Source organism: Grammomys surdaster, unplaced genomic scaffold (genome assembly GCF_004785775.1).
Source record: "Grammomys surdaster isolate TR1022 unplaced genomic scaffold, NIH_TR_1.0 126313, whole genome shotgun sequence".
In the NCBI taxonomy this organism is placed as follows: Eukaryota; Metazoa; Chordata; class Mammalia; order Rodentia; family Muridae; genus Grammomys; species Grammomys surdaster.
In genome coordinates, this window is record NW_021621113.1 from 11,074,504 (window position 1) to 11,094,970 (window position 20,467).

Here is a 20,467-nt window from a genome sequence, read left to right on the forward strand (position 1 = left end):
CCATAAAATAAGTTAGTAAGAACTTCCTTAAAGGGAGAAGGCTTATTAACTTACATAGTCTATCTTTATGATTTAAACATAAAATTCTGAGTAATTTAGAGTGACTGTGTGTGTGTGTTCGTGTTCAAGACAGGGTCTCACTATGTAGACCAGGTTGGCCTTGAATTCACAGAAATCTGCCTGCCTTTGTCTCTCCCTTATGAGAGCTGATCTTAAAGGTGTGTACCACACTTGGCTCTCCTTTCAGGAAGTGCAGAACACAGCGTTTCAGTTGTCACAGTTGCTCTGTTATGGGTTTATGCAGACAGTGATGTTTGCACTGCTGTTCTAACCACCTCAGACAGTTTCTGAATGGTTGAAGCATTCTGGACAGCAGTAGACTGAAAAACTGAGACCATCCCTTTTCTTGAAGCTCTTTCCCCCTTTTTGTTCTGTACAGCCATATTCCTTCTCTCAGCTGTCTCCATGGAGTCCTGACAGCCTTCCTTTTTTTTTTTTGAGATAGGATTCCATGGGGGCTGGAGAGATGGGTCAGTGGTTAAGACTGACTGCTCTTCCAGAGGTCCTGAGTTAATTCCCAGGAACCACAAGGTGGCTCACAACCATCTCTAAAGGAATCCGATGCCCTCTTCTGGTGTGTGTCTGAAGACAGCAACAGTGTATTCACATACATAAAATAAAAACAAATCTTTAAAAAACAATAAAGCATAGGATCTCATGTATCGTAGGGTTTTTGTTATACTTCAAGTGTCATCACGATGGACGTGCCTTAATCACTTCGTCCCCGTCAGTATTGTGCAACAACATAAATTTGCTTCCCGTATTAAGGTGCTTGCAGCATCCCTTGCTACTTCACTTTCCTTTGTGAGGTGATTGGATGTGTACATGTGGGGGTTACAAGCCCACTTGTATGTGTGTACGTGGAGGCCAGAGGTCACCTTGAGGTGTGCTATTCCTCAGAACATGTCATCTATCTCTATAAAGTTGCCCCCACCCTTTTTTTTCTTTAAATACTTTTACATGTTCCATGAATTTGATTGGTATGATGAAAGCCAAAATCTTTGTGTGGCGTGGGCCACATAGTAAGACCCCATGTCTTTGCTTTGTTTAATGTTTAGGGCATTCATCAGTCTTGATGGTAGTAAGGTCAGTCCAGGGTCTTGGCATGCTCTGGCAGTTAGAAAGTTTGTACTACATGTGAGGACTGTGTATATGTCAGTAACAGCTTCTTTAGAAGGGAAGAAGTTCTGCCTGTCCAGGATGCCTGCGGTTCGGTTTGCTGTTCTGCTTTTTGTCTTTTTAACAACTTTAGATCTGGAAATAGCCTCATGTCTATTTCTGCAAGTCTTCTTTCTTTGATATATTTATCACTGTTTTTATTTCTCTCTACAGGCCCCAGTTGTTGAAGAATGCTCTGCAGAGAGCAGTAGAGAGAGGCCAGTTAGAGCAGATAACTGGCAAAGGTGCTTCGGGAACATTCCAGGTTAGCATCTGAAGGCTTGCTTGTCAAACTGGTTCTCAAAGAACCTCTTTTATTCTCAAACTGTTGAAGACTTTAAAAAAATGTTTTTTATGTGTTAACATCTGTTAATGTTTATTAAATTAGAAATTAAATCTAAGAGCCCAGCATGGTGGCAGACACTTGTAATCTCAGGCTCAGGAGACTGAGGTAGAAAGAGTTCAGATTCAAAACCAGCATGAGCTACATAGAGAGGCCATGTCTCAAGAAATAAAAAGAAGTGGCAAGATAACACAGTAGGTACAGGTGCTTGGCTTCAAGTCTGATGACTTGAGTTCTGTCCCCAGGACCCATGTGGTGGAATGAGAGAAGCAACTATTGAAAGTTTAGCTCTGACCTCCACATGTGTCATGGTTGCGTGCGCGCACGTGTGTGCATGTGTGCAGCATGCGTGCATGCGTGTGTGTGTCCACATAATTAGCCAACAGTAACTAAATGTAACAATAAATATTGGAAAAACTGGACATTTTACATTGTTTTGTTTTCTGAGACAGGGTTTCTCTGTGTCACCCTGGCTATCCTGGAACTCACTCTGTAGACCAGGTTGGCCTTAGACTCAGATCTGCCTGTCTCTGCCTGCTGACTGGTGGGAAAGGCTTTTACATTAACTCTGAAAGCAGCCCACAGGGTGCAGAGCGCTGGGCTGTAGAAACGGGAGACTTGGTGGAGTCCTTTTGGCTCTGTGGTGGTAAGGCTCACAGACAGCCTTGGCTGCTTGATACCCATACACAAAAATCATAGTAACCAGTGACTCCTGCCTTAATCCTACACTGGGAAGGCAGATGCAGGGGAGTTGCCATGAATTCGAGGCCAGTCTGGTCTACCGAATGAATACAGGACTGCCATAGATAGGTAGCAATAAACTATCTCAAAAAATAGAAAACAAACAAAATTTGATAACACTGGACCCTTTACATGGTGAATAATGTCTTTTTTCCATGAAAAATAGCTATGTCTTCAAAAATTTGGTTAAGAGAAACATTTTTTATATTTTTGCTAATGTTTTTAATGTCTTACCTTAAGTTGTTTTATTTAGTGTCTTTTCAATTTATGAAGAAAGGCCATCCTTATGCATAAATAAAGATAGATGAGATAGATTTCAGATATTTGTGGATATTACTTCTTGATACCACACCAAAACTCAGTAAATAGTAGATTGTTTTAGCAGCTTTGTTGATTTAAGTTAAAATTTATAGCTGGGCAGTGGTGGCGCATGCCTTTAATCCCAGCAGTTAGGAGGCAGAGGCTGGCGGATTTCTGAGTTCGAGGCCAGCCTGGTCTACAGAGTGAGTTCCAGGACAGCCAGGGCCACACAGAGAAACCCTGTCTTGAAAAACCAAAAATAAATAAATAAATAAAAATTAAAAAATAAAATCTATGATTAACCTAGTTTTGGTGACTTTTTAGTGGTATAACTGTCTCCAAAGTTAAGTTTTGGGACCTGCTGTCGCCCTGGAAATATCCCTGTGACTATTGCAGTCGCTTGTGCTTTTTTTTTTTTGGTTTTTTCGAGACAGGGTTTCTCTGTGTAGTCCTGGCTGTCCTGGAACTCACTCTGTAGACCAGGCTAGCCTCGAACTCTCGAACTCAGAGATCCTCCTGCCTCTGCCTCCCAAGTGCTGGGATTAAAGGCGTGCGCCACCACCGCCCGGCCCGTCACTTGTGCTTTTTTACCCTTAGCTTTAGACAGCCTACAAGGTCTGCTGACCCTTCTTCACACGTTTCATCCAGAAGAAATTATTCCTTGAGTGTCCTTTTCTATTTGCCCTATCTACTTAGCATAATGTCTGAATTTTTCCATGTGTTAGCTTGTATCCATACCTAGTTTATCCATGCATGAGTTGCATATTTGGATTGTTTCTACTTTAGTTAATTATGTATACTGTCTGTAAACGTTTGTGTAAGAGTGCCTTGTGTAAATACATGCTTTCTTTGAGTGAAGTCAGTAGCTAGGAGTAGCCTTGCTGGCCACAGTGAGCAGGACTACACCATTTCACATTCCTACAGACCTGTGGTTTCTCTGCATCGTCATCCCCAGCCTTGTCAGTCTGTGTCGTCCTGGTCCAGCTTGTGGGGGAGCGCTCTCTCTCGAGGTTTTCATGAGCATGTTTAATGAGCAAGTAATGACGCCAGTACATTACTTGTGCACATGCTCGTCTTTGCATTTTCTCTCATGAAATTGTTCTATAAAGAACTTTTTAAAAAATGAAAGAACTCTTGCCTATTTTAAAAACTGAGCGTTTGTTAGGAGCTGTTTACTATACATCAGAGTCCCTAGTCAAATATAGAACTTGAAATATTTTTCCTAAATTTTTGTCGTTTTACTTTTTACACAAGACAAGGACTCAGGTAATCAGGCTACCCTTGAACTTTCTATATGACTTTGAACTTCTGATTCTTCTGTTCTTATCTCCTAAGTCTTGGGGTTACAGGCAATTGCCACCATCACTGGTTTATGGGATGTTGATTTTTGAACACAGAGCTTCATCTATGCTAGACAAGCAGCCTACTAAATGAGCCATATTTACATACAAGTTTGAAGCCAGACTTTTTGTTAAATGCAACTCTGTCTCAAAAAATAAGTAACCCAATACAGCATTCCCACTTTCTTTTCCTATTTGGCTAATGGGTACTAATATCTCTCTCTCTCTCTCTCTCTCTCTCTCTCTCTCTCTCTCTCTCTCTCTCTTTCTCTCTCTCTCTCTCTCTCTGTTTGTCTCTCTGTCTCTCTCCCTCCATCTCCATCTCCCTCTCCCTTCCCTCCCCCCTCCCTTCTTCCCTCCTCCTTTTCTTCCTCCTCCTCCTCCTTCCTCCTTCCTCCTCTTCTTCTTCTTCTTCCTCCTCCTCTGTCCCCCCCCCTCAGGGTTTCTCTGTGTAGCCCTGGCTGTCTGCTGTCCTGGAACTCACTCCGTAGACTAAACTGGCCTCAAACTCAGAGATCCTCCTGCCTCTGCCTCCCAAGTGCTGGAATAAAGGTGTGCACCACCATATCCATCTTAATTGTTACTGATCTTTATCTCTTAGTCTCAGCCTGGAATTGAGCCATATAATTGTATGATATTTTTCATGGCACAAGGCATAAAGATGTCAGTCCCTTCAGATTCAAAATACCTATTGCTGTTTTAGGAGGGTTGGAGGGGTTAATGGAAGAAGAATAAAAAGACCCAAAAGAGGGTTGGGACTCCTCAATTAAATTAAAACCTGGTGAGTGGGAAGAGAAAGTCCCTGACCTGATAATCCATTGTAAGACATCTGTGCTGACGCAGGAGCGCCGACCCAACTGGTGCAGAGGAGTCTTGTCTTGACCTGCTTTGGGAAAGTGTTGTCTTGATGCTTTTCTCTTCCTCCTTGGAAAACAGCTGAAGAAATCAGGGGAGAAACCCCTGCTTGGTGGGAGCCTGATGGAATATGCAATCTTGTCTGCCATTGCTGCCATGAATGAACCGAAGACCTGCTCCACCACTGCTCTGAAGAAGTATGTCCTGGAGAACCACCCAGGGACCAATTCCAACTATCAAAGTAAGAGGCTGAGCTGTGTGCATGTCCCTGGGGCTAGAGGACAACTGCTGGTGTTGACGCAGGAAGCAGTCACTGAGGAATAATCAAGACTGATTTTTATGCTTTTTAAAGAGCTGTTAACTTTTAGTATTTTTGTTTATGTGTGTGCGTGTGTCTGTGTGTGTGTGTCTGTGAGTCTGTGTGTCTGTGTATGAGAGAGGGGGAGGGAAGAAGGGAGGAGAGAGACAGAGAGAGTGGTTGAGAATGTATGCCACATGTCTTCTGGTCCCTGCAGAGATCAGAACACACAGTATTACATCCTCTGTAGCTAAAGCTGTAGATGGTTGTGAGAGCCTAAACATGAGCTCTGTGGTCAAACTCACAGCCTGTGGAAGAGCAGGAAGCACGTTTGACTGCCGAGCTGACTCTCCATCCCTTACAGGTTTCATTTTTGAGATAATGTCTCATTGTTTCACCTAGGCTAGCATGAAACTCAAACTCCTTAGGCCTCAGCCTTTCAAGTGTGAGGTTACTGGTATTACTGGTGGGGCTTCTCGATTTGTAACGACTCCAAATCAGAGGTTGTTATTGACTTAAGCCCTATACAGGAAATTACATTTATCCAAAGTATTGCTTTGAAATTAGACACTAGTCTATAATTCAGTACTTAGCAGCATTTTCTCACATATTGGTAGAGAGTGGCAAAGTTGGCATCTTATCAAGAGCTACTAGATTGCAAGGGTTTAGTATGAAGAATATGGAAATTCTGTAAATAACAGAAGCTACAAACTAGTATATTTAAATAATTTTTGCCTTATGTGATAGTTCGTGCTACTGGTACTTGTCCTATTAACAGCTCTTTACTTGTCCCAAGTACTGTTCCTGGTACTTGGGAGGCTTAGGTGAGAAGATCACTGAAACCTAGTAGTTTGAGGCCGGCCTGGTAACAAAGCAACATCCTATCTCAGTAAAACAAAAGAACTATAATTTGAAGCACGTGGGGTTTTGTTTGAGAGAGGGTCTCACTCTGCAGCCCTGGATGACCTAGAACTCACTGCAAAGCAGGCTGACCTCTAGCTCAGCAGTCCGCCTATCTGGAGTACTTGGAATAAAGGCATGTGCCATTACACCTGGCCTGAACAATTATCTGGCTTTTTTTGTTTGTTTGTTTGTTTGTTTTTGGTTTTTGTTTTGTTTTGGTTTTGGTTTTTTGTTTTTGTTTTGTTTTTCAAGACGGGGTTTTTCTGTGTAGCCCTGCCTGTCCTGGAACTCACTCTCTCACTCTGTAGACCAGGCTGGCCTCGAACTCATAAATCTGCCTGCCTCTACTTCCCAAGTGCTGAGATTAAAGGCGTGTGCCATCACTGCCCGGCAACAATTATCTTTCTTAATACAGAGTCTTATTAAGTCCCCTTGGCTGGCCTGGAGGTAGCGGCGCATGTTTTAATCCCAGCACTCAGGAGTCCGAGGCAGGCATATCCCTGAGTGAGAACTACAGAGAACTACAGGACTATAGAGAAGAGGCTCTAGAGGAGTGGGTGCTGGCTGACTTTGAACTTGAAATCTTCTGCCCTAGCCTCTCAAGTAGTTAAGCTTACACACACCACAGCAACCAGCCAAGAAGCCTATTTAATAATGTTTTCATTTTCAATTATACTGAGGCTATCTTTTATTTTTTTTAAAGAGGTTGGGGTTTTGTTTGATTTTTTTTTTTTTTCAAGATTGTGTAGCTCTTACTGTCCTGGAACTTACTCTACTAACCAGGCTGGCCTCGAACTCAGAGATCCACCTGTCTTTGCCTCCCAGGTTCTGGGATTAAAGGTATGTACCACCAATGCCCATCTGAGCCTATCTTTTACTAATTAAATTATCTTATTTTTGATATCCTGCTTACCTCCTTTGTGCTCCCGATGGTCAGCGTGTTCATGTGGATCTGTCTCCAGCTGCTAGTTGTAGGGTCCAGATGCACACTGCGGCTCTGCTGTTTCCCAGTGTGCTGCAATGGCTCTGTGACTGTTGCCATCTAACCAGAGGTTACATGTTAGATGCTTGAATGAGTGGATTCAGAACTGTTATTAACCAGGTATATGCTACCTACCCAAGAACAAGACTTTTTTTTTTTTAAGTTTATTTATTTATTATATGTAAGTACACTGTAGCTGTCTTCAGACACACCATCACAGGGCATCACAGATGGTTGTGAGCCATCTCACCAGCCCAAGAACAAGACTCTTGACCTCTAGATCAAGACAGTTATTTCATTCTAAACACCTGTTTACTTTTTCTGTGGGGGGAAAAAAAAGTGTTTGACTCAATGGATTCTAATGTTTCCTTTCACTTTTTCAATATAACCAGCCAAATTTATTGGCACAAAATAATTGTTTTATGAACTAATTATAAATAATGCAGTCATGCACAAAGGACTATGCCAGTGTGTGTCTGTGATCAGTGTTGTCAGTGTTGACATGGTTTGCATTTAGTTGTGGTTGGCTGACCAAATCTGAATATATAAACATTTTCTTCCTTCTTGAATTTTTTTGTAAAGTGCATTTGCTGAAAAAAACTCTGCAGAGATGTGAGAAGAACGGGTGGCTGGAGCAGATCTCGGGGAAGGGCTTCAGCGGCACCTTCCAGCTGTGCTTCCCCTATTACCCCAGGTGAGCGCCCTCAGTGAAGCATTGGCCGCTGTGCACTTGTGTCTGCTGCCTGCTTACAAGCCTGGGCTAACATAGCTTGTCTCATTCCTGCTATCCTGAATTGCAACTATCTGAAAATATCGACTACCAAAAGGTTATCACTAGAGCTGCATTCCCACTGTCTTGACACTGCTATTGGTTAGCCAGTTCTTGGACAGTCATTCCATGATCATTCTCTATCTTTTTAAGTAATAGCAACAGTCAGATTGAAAGAGAATTAAATACTAATTAATCACCCAGAAAATCAGATGTGGAGAACCCGGATCTCGCCCACAAATCGTAATTCTGCCTTCTTCAAACTTCTGTTTGAAAACCTGTCTCCTGTTCATGATGTATTTAACTGTCGAACAGAAGCATACATGAAGCTCTTAGCTGCACATGTTTCTATGTGTTGGTGCTGGAACTCTCTTATGCTTTATTAGTAAGATGCCATAGCCTGTGCCACAAGGAGCCTGCTTTACTGACTCTGCATTGACACTTTCTTACATAGTTATTCTTAAAAACATAGACACTTTTATATCTTTACACTTAAGCTTTCATACATTAAATAAATTGAATAGTTATATACATGTTTTAATTTATGGAAATACTAACAGAAAAACGTTTACAAAAAGTTTAGGGGATACAATTCTTTCCTGATTTGTTTAAAACGTTGAAGAGTTTTGGTCTTATAGTTATCTGCCAGTATTATGAAGGCAAAACAAGGTTATTGTTCTGTAGACCATTCACTGCTGTGTGTTATGGCAGAAGATTGGTGACCACTTACTAAATAGTGACAATCTGTGTTACTAAATGATGGGAGGAAGGGGGTTAAAACATGGAGCTTCCTAGATTTATGGTGACTTTGTACATATGTTCAAAATAGGTTAAATTCTAAGCAGATACTTGTAGTCTAACTTGACATTTCTGGGGGACTCTGAATAAAGTTGTGTGTGTCTGGTGACAGGCATCTAAGTTCACATTCTTTTCCTCATCCTACAAGATGATGTCTTACATTTCCCCCCATCTTAGCCCAGGAGTTCTATTTCCAAAGAAAGAGTCAGATGGCTCTGAGGATGAAGATGAGGATGAGGATGAAGGTGAATCATCAGAAGACTCTGAGGATGAAGAACCACCACCCAAGAGGAGGTATGATAGGAGGAGTCTGCTGAGGCAGATAATAAATCTCGCAGAGCTGAAAGTGAAGTTGGGCCTGTAATTCCAGCTATTAAGGAGGCTGGAGCGGGAGAATTGGAAGCTGATGGCCAGTGTGGGCAATTTATTGAAACCCCATATCAAAAAGTAAACCTAGGGACATAAGTCAGTGTACAGCGATCAGCCTAGAGTGTGCCTAGTATCATCAAACAAAGCTAGTAAGTGGGGCTAAGGGTAGGAATGTGTTTTTTTTGTTGTTGTTGTTTTGTTTTGTTTTGGTTTTGGTTTTTCGAGACAGGGTTTCTCTGTGTAGTACTGGCTGTCCTGGAACTCACTCTGTAGACCAGGCTGGCCTCGAACTCTCAAACTCAGAAATCCGCCTGCCTCTGCCTCCCAAGTGCTGGGATTAAAGGCGTGCACCACCACCGTCCAGCAGTAGTAATGTGTTTTAACCACTTAATATCCTTTTCAGATTCTTTGAGTAACATTTAAATTCTCTTCTCCCTTGAAAATTCAAGGACTCTGAACTCCAGGCAGTGTGAATACATAATGTCTTTTCTGGTCAAACATAATATAAATGTTTGTTGTTTATTCTAAGAAAAATAATTCCATATTATCCCAGGGAATGAGCTATAGATTTCCACGAATCAGTTAAATTTGTCTGAAGCCTGTATTGAGAAATTGAGTCAAATTTCTGTTTTTAACATAGTGATTTCTATATAAGCTACATCTCTTTAAGCAAAAGGAGCTTGTCCTGGCAAATGACTTTCTCCTGCACTCAGTGATACATTTAATCTTTTTTTTTTCTCACAGCTTACAGAAAAAAACACCAGCCAAGTCCCAAGGGAAGATGGCATCCACAAAACAGAGGGGGTCTAAACCTGCACGTAAAGTCCCTGCTGCCCAGCGAGGGAAAGTGAGGCCGCTGCCTAAGAAAGCTCCAGCCAAGGCCAAGACCACCGCCAGGAAAGCCAGGCCCTCGCCCTCTGTCACCAAGAAGCCTGGTGGGAATGCCTCCAAAAAACCTATAGCCAGTGCCAGAAAGGAGGTGAGACTGCCTGGCAAGGGCAGGTCTGCCATGAAGAAGTCATTCAAGACAAAAAAGTAAACTTTATAGGAAAAAGGGTATCATGATTGAATTCAAAATCTTATTTTATGAGATCAGTGTGCATTTGTTTTAGTTATAATGCTTTTAATTTTTACTTTTTTCTTCCCATATGAGCATTGTGGGAAGGAATGCAAACAAACCAGTGTAGACATTTGTTAGCTTAGGCGCTATCTCAGTGCCTGCCTCTTCATTGTTTTAATTTCTGCTATAATCCTGGACGTTGCTGAACTACGTAACTGCCCTGCTCCCTTTGTTCATCCTAACCCCAACTCACTCTCTTTTTGTGATCTGATTTGGGGTATATTTTTTCCTCCTTCAAGTTCATCTAAATAATTACAAAGATGTGTCTGTAGCGAGCACCTACAGGTCTGGTGCTGGAAGTGAAGATGAAGCAGGAGCACTGTAGAAAGACACTGCTTCTTGCCTGGAGACTTGCTAGAGCTGTGGTGATGAACCCTGCCTGTCAGTCACTCCACTGCCCAGTCTCCAGCTTGAGCCGGGGACATTTTAACTTGGGAAAGAAGCCCCAGTCTCTGCGATCCCATAGATTCTGAAGATCTCCTCTCCTTTGGTCACTCTGACCAATTGCCAAGCGCGCTTTGCTGCCCAGAGCATTGTTCCCTTAACAGCAAGCACAAGTTGTCTGCACCACTTGGTTTTGGACTGAAGGGGAAGTACAGGAATACATGGAATCTGATTTCTGGCGTTGCTTATTACCAAAAATGACAGAATATTCTTGATCAAATGTCTAGATATATTTTTAATATTTGGGGCATGAGTTGTCCCTGTTTGAGAGTTCCATTACTAATGTAGAAATGGTAAATGGTAAAACATAATTTGCTAAAATGACCAGTTTTCAGATTCACCTGTGCGTGTGCCCCCACTCCCACCCCACCCCATTCTTTCCATAGAACTTTTGATATCAGGCGAACGGTTTCCTTTTTGAGATATTTTAACAGAAGAGAGGAGAGGGAGATGCAAATGAAGCTGTACTACCTAGCCCTCTTCTTATTTGTATTTGTTTAGAGTTGTGAGGTTGTGTAAAATAGTACTAGCTTCCTACTTGAGAACTACAGTTTCTGCTTATCATTTATTCTTCCCTGTGGCACTTAATATTTTAATTGTCTTAAGCTTTTTGATGTATCTTTCCTCTGGCCCCTTACATGCTGCCAGAGGAGAAGGTGTGTGTTTGAGACTCATTCCACTTGACATGTCTCCTGGGACCCACAGCTGCACATGGCTGGGAATGGACGTGAGGGAATGGGCTGCAGTGCTGGCTCCTACCTGGGAGGTCCCATCGTGAGGCATTGGGATTGGTGTTGCATGGAAGGCAATCTTTCCTGTTGTAAATCTTCCTTTTTTATGTACATATATTTTGAAAAATATGAATAAACATGAAATTTTAAAAGCTGCTGAACTACAACTTAGTTGAAAAGTTTCCAGTGCCTGCCCTGCAAGCTCTCCTCCTGCACGGGGTACCATTGCTTCCTTTTTCCTTTCAATTCTTATTTTGATGGTCATTTTAAAAAAATGATTTATTTGTTTATTTATTTATTTTATGTATATGAGTACACTGTAGCTGTCTTCAGACACACCAGGAGAGGGCATCAGATCCCATTGCAGATGGTTGTGAGCCACCATGTGGTTGCTGGGAATTGAACTCGGGACCTCTGGAAGAACAAACAGTCAGTTCTGAGAACTGAGCCATCTCTCCAGCCCCAAGTCAAAGATTTCTTAAAGAGTCATCTTAGGGGCTGGAGAGATGGCTCAGCGGTTAAGAGCACTGTCTGTTCTGCCAGAGGACCTGGGTCCATTCCCAGCACCCACATGGCGGCTCACATCTGTCTCTAACTCCAGTTCCAGGGTCTGACACTCTCACACAGACATACTTGCGGACAAACACCAACAAACATAAAATAAACTTCGTTTTTAAAGAGAGTCATCTCAAGGCTGTGGTGGCACATACCTTTAATCCTGGCACTTAGGAGTCAGAGGCAGGCTGATATTCTTAGTTCAATGCTAGCCTGGTCTTTAGAGTGACAACCAGGGCTACACACAGAGAAACCCTGTCTTTTTTTTTTTTTCTTTTTTTAAAGATTTATTTATTTATTTTATTTATGAGTACACTGTCACTGTCTTCGGACACACCAGAATAGGTCATCCAATCTCATTACTTATGGTTGTGAGCCACCATGTGGTTGCTGGGATTTGAACTCCGGACCTCTGAAAGAGCAGTCAGTGCTCTTAACCGCTGAGCCATCTCTCTAGCCCCCGAGAAACCTGTCTTAGAAAGAAAAAGAGAGAAAAGAGGGTCATCTTTATTGAAAGACTTTTTTCAACATCATAAGAGCTCAGTCTTTTGTGTTTAATTAATATACAAAATTCAGGTAAAAACCTTAGACTGGAAAAAAATTACCACACGGGTACAGACCGTAGTCCGCCACAGGGACCTTGCTCTAGAAAGCTTGAATTCCTCCTATGTTTGCCAGAGATTAGTTACTCATAGGGTATTATTGTTAGCTACCTGTGCCAACAATTCTTTTTTTTTTTTTTTTTTGGTTTTTCGAGACAAGAGTTTCTCTGTGTAGCCCTAGCTGTCCTGGAACTCACTCTGTAGATCAGGTTGGCCTTGAACTCAGAAATCTGCCTGCCTCTGCCTCCCAAGTGCTGGGATTAAAGGCACACATCACCACTCCCCAGCCAATTCTCTGCTCTTATGGAATCAAAAGTTGCAGGTTTGGTTTATCTGTATTATAGGATATTGCTTGCACAGAGGTTTGCTGAGTGTTCAGCTGGTCCCTGCACCATACATCAGGTACTGAAACATGCACTATTAGAAGCTGAGGTTGTGTAAAGTCTGTATCCGAATTCGCCTCACAAAAGTTCAGGGTAGGACAGTCTGCTTTAACATCCTGGAGGGGTAAAGACTGTGGATCACTCAGCTCCAAAGGCCCAGTTCTCAAATACATACACCTTCATTACCCTGACATAGAGGAATTCTTGGTTTTTGTTTTTGTCTGTGCATTCTGTAGAAGAGCAAATGCAGGAGGTAGGTGTCTGGCCTAATGATCTGGTTTATAGTCTTTCATAGACTGAAGCCACTGCTACAAAAGTGATTGAAAAATGAGGCTCTGAAGACACTGGAAGCAAGGCTTCACCTGTATCTTCGGAGACTTTTCCATAGTAATGTGTTAAAGACATTTAGGATGGGTTAGACCTGGTCCACATGAGCATAACTCCACGAAATCTAGTCCTGTGCACATTTCAGAAAGGACAGGTTTGGTAGCCCATGGCTGTCAACACAGCTGTCGGAGCTGTTTTAATCATGTCTGTTGACAACAATTTAAATAGTTTATGGAAAAACAAGATCTAATAAATGCACCACTTGGATATAAACTTGGCTTGTTCATTATCATGTAAATGTGTCCCTTAGCTTTCTCTTGCTGTAACAAAATAGAAACAATCTATATGGAGGAAAAGCTTTAGTGTGTGTCTTACTGTTAAACTACTGTCACAGAGCACCATGACCAAGGCAACTTATAAAAGGAATTGTTGAATTTGAGGCTCATGGTTTCAGTATTAGAGAGTTCATGAACACCATGGCAGAGAGCATGACACAACCTTAGCCCTGGAGCGGTGGCTGAGAGCTCACATTTTAATCCACAGCACAGCAGAGCACTCAGTGGGAACAGCATGGGCTTTTGAAACCTCAGAGCAGACCCTATGATAAACCTTAAGCGAGGCCACACCTCCTAATCCTTCCCAAGTAGTTCTACAGGCTGGGGATCCGTTATTCAAATCTCTGGGCCTGTGGGGGCTGATCTCATCCAGATCCTCACTCCTTAGACTCTCAGTGATGAGGAAGGGCAGGGTGAGGGCACATACTCCTAGTAATCTAGCTTCCTCTAGACTGCTATCTACTAAAGGGTCTGCCACCTCCCAACTACCTGGTGACTGAGCTTTCGGAAGAACACATACCCAGTCACTTCATGTAAGTCTATATAGTAGCAGTAGCAGTGTTTATATGGTGGTTTTGTGCTGTGTTTTCACATACCTAGGCATTCTCCATTTTATGGGTAGAAAATCAAATTCTATAACTTCTATAACATATCACAGGTAGTTGGCAAAGGTGGAGTTACCACCTGTGAGCTTTTTTAAAATTACATTTTATTAGTGTATGTGTCCATGAGCTTAGGATACCCATCCGTATGGAGATCAGAAGACAATTTGGTGTTGGTTTTCTTTCTACCATGTGAGACCCAGGCAATTGCCTTTCCCCTCTGAGACATCTCTCACTGGCCCCAAATCCATGTACTTTGAATACAGAACTATTTTTGATTGCTTCCCCCTTGGCTTTTTTTTTTTCTTTTAAGATTTATGTGTGTGAGTACACTGTTGCTGTCTTCAGACACAGCAGAAGAGGACATTGGATCCCATTACAAAGGTTGTGAGCCACCATGTGGTTGCTGGGAATTGAACTCAGGACCTCTGGTGGAAGAGTAGTCGGTGCTCTTAACCAGCTTCACACCGAACTTAAGTGTAGCTTTTGACAGCTGCCAAAATTTACTGGGAAATACTATCTGCTTGGCTCTCAGGTTTTTAAGACTTAAAAAAAAATTATTAGTGGAAATGACATATAGTCTGGCCTCGGGCCAAAAGCATTGGATCCCACTGGAGCTGAAGTTACAGAAGGCAGATGTGTGTGGCCCTGCATGAGTTTCGGGGGCTGAACCTAGGTCCTTTGCAAAAGCTGTACCTGCTCTTAACCATGAGCCATCTCTCCATCCCTGCCTCTAAGGTTTTAGGACTGTACAGGTACTCGGCCACTCTCGGGTGCTCACTCTCACGTCTTACTCCAGAGTCACCATCACCCAGTCCACATGATGAGATTTCCCATCAGCATCAGTCAGGTCTCCCCATGCTAGAAGGTCGGCGGCTTCTTGCACTTCATAACTGAAAAAAGGAGCTCGTTTTCCATGATGCCTAGCAAGAGACGGTCCACCATACAGATGCATCCACGTAATAGTCATGCGTTGGAAGGGTAGCAGCCCACCATCCATCTTCCGGCCTCACTCCACCATACCGGCCTGGAAGCTGGGATCTGATGAGCGTCTTGTCAATCCTTAGTCTCTGCCTTTACCTGTTTATATAAGCCACACTTGCTGGTAACATACGGTAACGAGGAACTGGGGCAGTAGCTCGGTTGGCAGCAACTAGGCAGCTCGGTGTGAGTTTCCATGGCCTATGCAGCCATCAGCCGGCCCCCTCATCAGCCTGGATCAAAAAGCAGGGCCAGGGGGCTGGAGAGATGGCTCAGTGGTTAAGAGCAGTGACTGCACTTCCAGAGGTCCTGAGTTCAAATCCCAGCAACCACATGGTGGCTCACAACCATCTGTAATGAGATCTGACGCCCTCTTCTGGTGTGTCTGAAGACAGCTACAGTGTATTCATATATAATAAATAAATAAATCTTTAAAAAAAAAAAAAAAGCAGGGCCAGGAGCAGAACTGAAGGTGTTTGGTGTGCAAACTACAAAACAAAACCGTTGTCTTAGTGGCTTCTGTTTTTCAATGTATCTGTTACAGAGTGGGTTGGGTACTACACAGTCTTCCTGTAGGAAATGCATCCCCAGCTGCTAAGTTTCTGGGAAGAAACCCCCCTCTTTTCAGACCTCTTCCTTTCTGCTGGGAAAGCATGTGGCCTGGTTGGACACACGGCATCTCTCTTGGGGCACTGCCTTTCCGAGGTATTTGGCACGCAGGAGATGCATCACACAGCCCTGAGCCAGCTGGCGAACAGCTTCCTGCTGATGTGCACTTCCTCCTACACATTCATCAGCTGCCAAGCGCAGAGCCAGATTCGGGGATTTTGGATGAAAGGAGGAGATTGTGATAGCAAGCTCCCACCTGTGTGGCTTAGTGATTGCCGCTGACTCACAGGAAGTAACCATGACTTGCAAGGTGAAGACGGATGCATTTGGCAATCGTGACTCCCACCCCAGCCCGCCCCAGCCTGACTTTATGTCATCCGTCTCTGTGCTTAATATGGGTAACTCCAGGCTTCCTGCACAGGTGAGTCACATAGTCAGTGGAAGTGCTGCTCCTGGTAGCTCCGTTTGGAACGTAGGTTTAGACATGTAGCAGCTGAGATGGTGACAACTGCTTCATGCTACAGTTTTTAGTGGGACTAGGTCAGCTTGCCCAGAGATGGCTGCCACCTCCAAAGTTTCTCACCTTCGATGCAAACTTTGGAGCGTGTAGTGTTTTGTTAGTTTGAATTTTATGTGTATGGGTGTTTTGTCTTTGTGTGTTTGTCTACCACATGTGTGCCTGGCACTCAAGGCAGCCAGAAAACAGCGTCAGAGCCCCCTAGAATGGGAATTACATTGTGAACCACCACCATGAGAGCTGGGTGTAGGAATTGAACTTGGAACCTTTAAGCCATTGAGACTCTGTCCAACCTGTAAGGTGTTTTATTATTATTACATTTTGGTTATTATTGTATGTGCACCCATAAGGCTGTGAGCATTTGAAAGGCAGGGGACATCTTAGAGGAGCCGTTTGTCTTCCACAGGGTGGGTCCTAAGGACTGATCTCAGGTCATCAGGCTTGACAGCAGGTACCTTAACCCACTGAACCACCTTGCCTGGTTTTTATTTTATCTGTGGTAGGGATTGAACTTGACCTTGTGCATGCCTGAGAAATGTTCTACCACTGACATGCGTGACAGCCATTTTTTCCTTTCCTTTAAAAATAAAAGTCATATTCATTTTGGAGGTTGGAGAGATGGCTCAGCCACTAAGAGCCTTTGTTGCTCATGTAGAGGACCCGGGTTGTGTTCTTAGTACCTGTGTGATAGCTCACAGCCATCTGTAATTCTAGTTCCAGAGGTGTGTCCTGCACCTTCTGTTCTCTGAGCAACCCGGGCATGCCTGCGACGTACATACACACATGCAGATAAAACACTCATCAGTCTGGGTAGAGAAATGTCTCTACTGGTTAAGAGCACTGGTTGCCCTTCCAGAGGAACTGGGTTCCATCCCTAGCACCTGTATGTCAGCTCATAACTGTAACTCCAGTTTCAGAGGATCTGACTCCTTCTTGTGGCTTGCAGTGGTACCAGGCATACACGTGGTACACAGATATAAAAGCAGGCAAGACACGCATACAGATAAAAATAAATCAAACGAAAGAAAAAAAGGAATAGTTCTTTTTGAGAGTTAGGAGGAAGGCCTTATGTTTTTATGTATCCAGAGTTGCCTGTTTGGTAAAATGAGTTTGCCCCATTTCTCCTTCATGGTCGAGGCCTGGAGACTGTTAGGGAGGCCCCTTAGCATTTCCCATAGGGGAGGTGGCAAAGGTCACAGACAAAAAAGAAATTCAAATATCATCATCGGTATTTACTGAGCCTTCACTTACCAGGTCAGTGCTGGGCCAAGCCCTGTGTCCCTGTGTCCCTTCCAGCCCCTCACATGACTGAGTCAGGGGTGGCAATGGGAGAGGCCCTGGAGGAGTAACACGATTAAAGTGTTTATCCAAGTCCCACTTGGGAGAGAGAAGTGCCCAGTCGTGGGCAACAATCACACCTCATTGTTGCCTCTGGAAGGTGCTAAGAGCTATGCAGAGACAAGGGATGCCCAGAACTGTACAGACCTGCCCCTAGGAACTCCCCTGAGGCTGCAGATTCAAGTTCACCTTCTCGACCGCTCTGTCATCTGTCTGGGTGTCCCTCCCTGGGGCCTGAGCCCTTGAGTCCTGGATTTCTGTGATGTGCCGTACGGGCAGTTTCTGATGCGTTCTCTCTGCAGATTTCGGGTTTAATACACTTGCCTGGCTCAGATTTGCGATTTATTTGGGCCACCTACTGCGCTCCTCACCTAATGAGATCAGAAGGGCCCGCCCTCTCAGCTCTGCACACGCTGGCTAAATTCACTCACCATTTCCCCATCTAAGTGGATTTCCGTGAGGCCCGAAGGACAGAGTCACCACTCTATGCTGGACCCCAGCTAAGCAGCCCAATCAATCTCCACCCGGTAAAGGTGCCACCAAGTCCTCTGCAATTTGCATGTGAAGGGGTGGAGCTGCGTGGTCATTGGGCGACCGTGCAGACCTAGATGAGTAGCCAGGTCTGCCCCGAGGAGCAGACGAGCGCCGTGGCCCTGATCTCAGCGAGTCCGGACAGCTTCGTGGAGGAAGCGCGACAGGGAGGAGCCAGCCGGGGTCGCGGCGTGGGCGGAGCCAGGACCCCTCCGCAGCCTTTGATTGGGCGGCACGGCAGAGCGGAGCGGCTCCGATTGGCTGGTGAGACCGGCGCCGCCGCCAGGTGATGCCCAAGGGTCGGGTCCCCAGGGCCACGTGGGGGGCGCGCGGCGGGGGCCGGGGCGGGGGCGGGGGCGGGGGCGGGGGTGGGACGGGCCAGGCGCTGGGTAGGAGCAGAGGCTGCGGGGATCCGAGCTGTGAGACCACCAGGAGGCGCGGCAGCGGCGGTGAGTGCGCCTGGGGACCCTCCGGGGGCTGGGCCGGAGCCGAGAGGGTCGCCCAGAGCGAGCCGCACCCCCACTTCCCTCCGCCGGCAGTTGCCTTCACCTCAGTCCTCGTCACCATCCCTCCCTTCCTGTCGCCGGGGCACCTGAGCCCCCCGAGAACCTAGCGCTGCGTGGGGATGGTGACGCTTGCGAGGTCGCTGTCAGCGCTCGCACGCGCTCCGCACCTCCGCTTGCGATCCTTTCCGCGTCTTCCCTATCCAGCCTGTGTGCTCCGCACGTCCAGATAGATTTTGAGAGGAGCAGAAGCTGATGAACAGCCCCAGGAGGTGGCTGCCTTCGCGGTCCCCTTCACAACTGAAGAACTGGAAGCTGGCAGGCCAAGGTCACACCAGCCAAACCTGCTGAAGCCCAGTCCCGTCCCTAGCTGCGCGGGTCCAGGGCCTGTGGGGGTGGTGTCAGAGGTGTGCTGGGCTGGGAGAAGGAGTCCTCCCCTTCTAAACAGTTCCATCTCCGGCGCCTGAGTTGTTGCAGCTGAGGGGTTACTACTGGCTGCTTCTGCGGCACCTAGTCCTGCACAGATAGAGACAAAGTGTGTATCAAGAAAGGATGCCTGCTTGGGGGGCCCCATAGACTGTAAGCAGAAGGATACTGCCTTGCCTAGGCAGAGAGTCCTGGATTTGCCAGCTCCCCCTCCAGTAGTGTGTGTCTTTGGTCAGGCATCTGGGGTCTGCAGGCTGGGTAGTCTCCCAGTACCCTGAGTGGATAGGTAGTTAAACTTTGTGGTGCACAGATGTGATTGGACGTGAAGTATAGAGTCAACCTAGCCAGCCCCCTGCTCCTAAGGAGAGACTCCACCCCCCAACCCTGGAAAATAGAAGCCTCTGTAGGACCGTCCTGGCCCGGCAGATAGACCCCTGTGGGAAACTTTTATTTGGTTCAAAGAGATGAGTTGGGTGTGCGGTCGTTTTCAGGGTTTCAGTGAACCCTGGTGTTCTCCTTGATCTAAGGCAGGATCAGACTGGAAGGGGGGGTAGGAGAGGGACAACGTTCCTGTTTCTGAGGAGGCTAAGTATGAGGAGCCTGGGGAAGGGCCAGGTGCTGGAAGGATCCTGTCCATCCTCCCTCCTCTTCTATACCCCCACCCCACAGGGGACCAGGTAAGCTGGTGTCTGTGTGTGTGAGTTTGCTGACCCTTGGCTATTCCCCACCCCCACCCCCCTACTTGCCAGGCCTTGTGGCTCAGAGAGGGTGTGAAGGGCTCTTGTCAGCTCTGTTTGTCTCTTTTGTGACTGTTTTTCTTCTCACCGTGTTCCACTCCCACCCCCCACCCTCCACCCTCCACCCGTGTCCCTTCCTTGCGGGTCTCATTGCCAGCCGTGTGTCTGGTGGTCTCTGCTTCCTTCTTCTGCCTGAATTGGTGATTAGTAAGTGAAGAAGCACTCCACTGCCTCCCTGGGAGTCCTGTGCCCCTGCTGGGAAGGGGCAGGCAGCACGTGGCAGGAGTGTGGTCTGCTTTATGTAAACATCAGATGTGTGTAAAAGACAGGCGGACTGTAAAGAGAACAGGGTTAGAAAGGAAGGTTGGCAGAGCACAAGTCGGCAGCAGCCTTGAGGGAGGTCTGGGTGGGCTCTGGGGCAGGGGCGGGGCTACAGCCTTTGTTTCCCACTCTCCCTGGCTGAAGCCTGGGCTTGAAGGTCACTGGCCACTTGAGGTGGAGGGCCCTTCTTGGATTCTAAGAACATCAATTCTAAGGCTCCCAAGCTCCTCCTTTTCCAAGCTCTCCTGCCGCTGTGGCACTTATAGGCCACACTACAAACCCCTGCTCTCTCCTGCGGAGTCAGAAACCCCAGGCCAGCTTCCTTCCCAGCCTGACGTTCACAGTTGTTGAGGGTTTCCAGTTGGTGTAGCCTGGACAAGAAGTCTTGAAAGTGGCTATACTCTGCTGTCTTCCCAAGCTCCCTTCCAGCCATTTGGGGGCCTCATCCCCTGGGTCATGTCAGGCTGGCATCATGCCAGGCACCTCACA

The 20,467-nt window shown here is 45.6% G+C and overlaps 1 protein-coding gene across 3 annotated transcripts in view; it reads left to right on the forward strand.

The window, feature by feature from the left end:
• The window catches only part of Hp1bp3 (heterochromatin protein 1 binding protein 3), a 29,302-nt gene extending 17,924 nt beyond the window's left edge, over nucleotides 1–11,378 (forward strand). For all 3 annotated transcript variants that reach the window (XM_028759565.1, XM_028759566.1, XM_028759567.1), the window contains 5 exons: nucleotides 1,393–1,483; nucleotides 4,879–5,038; nucleotides 7,563–7,674; nucleotides 8,725–8,841; nucleotides 9,661–11,378. In XM_028759565.1, coding sequence (XP_028615398.1) covers nucleotides 1,393–1,483; nucleotides 4,879–5,038; nucleotides 7,563–7,674; nucleotides 8,725–8,841; nucleotides 9,661–9,955 — 775 coding nt within the window. In that variant the 3' untranslated portion in view covers nucleotides 9,956–11,378. The remainder of the gene's footprint in view (nucleotides 1–1,392; nucleotides 1,484–4,878; nucleotides 5,039–7,562; nucleotides 7,675–8,724; nucleotides 8,842–9,660) is intronic.
• Nucleotides 11,379–20,467: the final 9,089 nt, after the last annotated feature.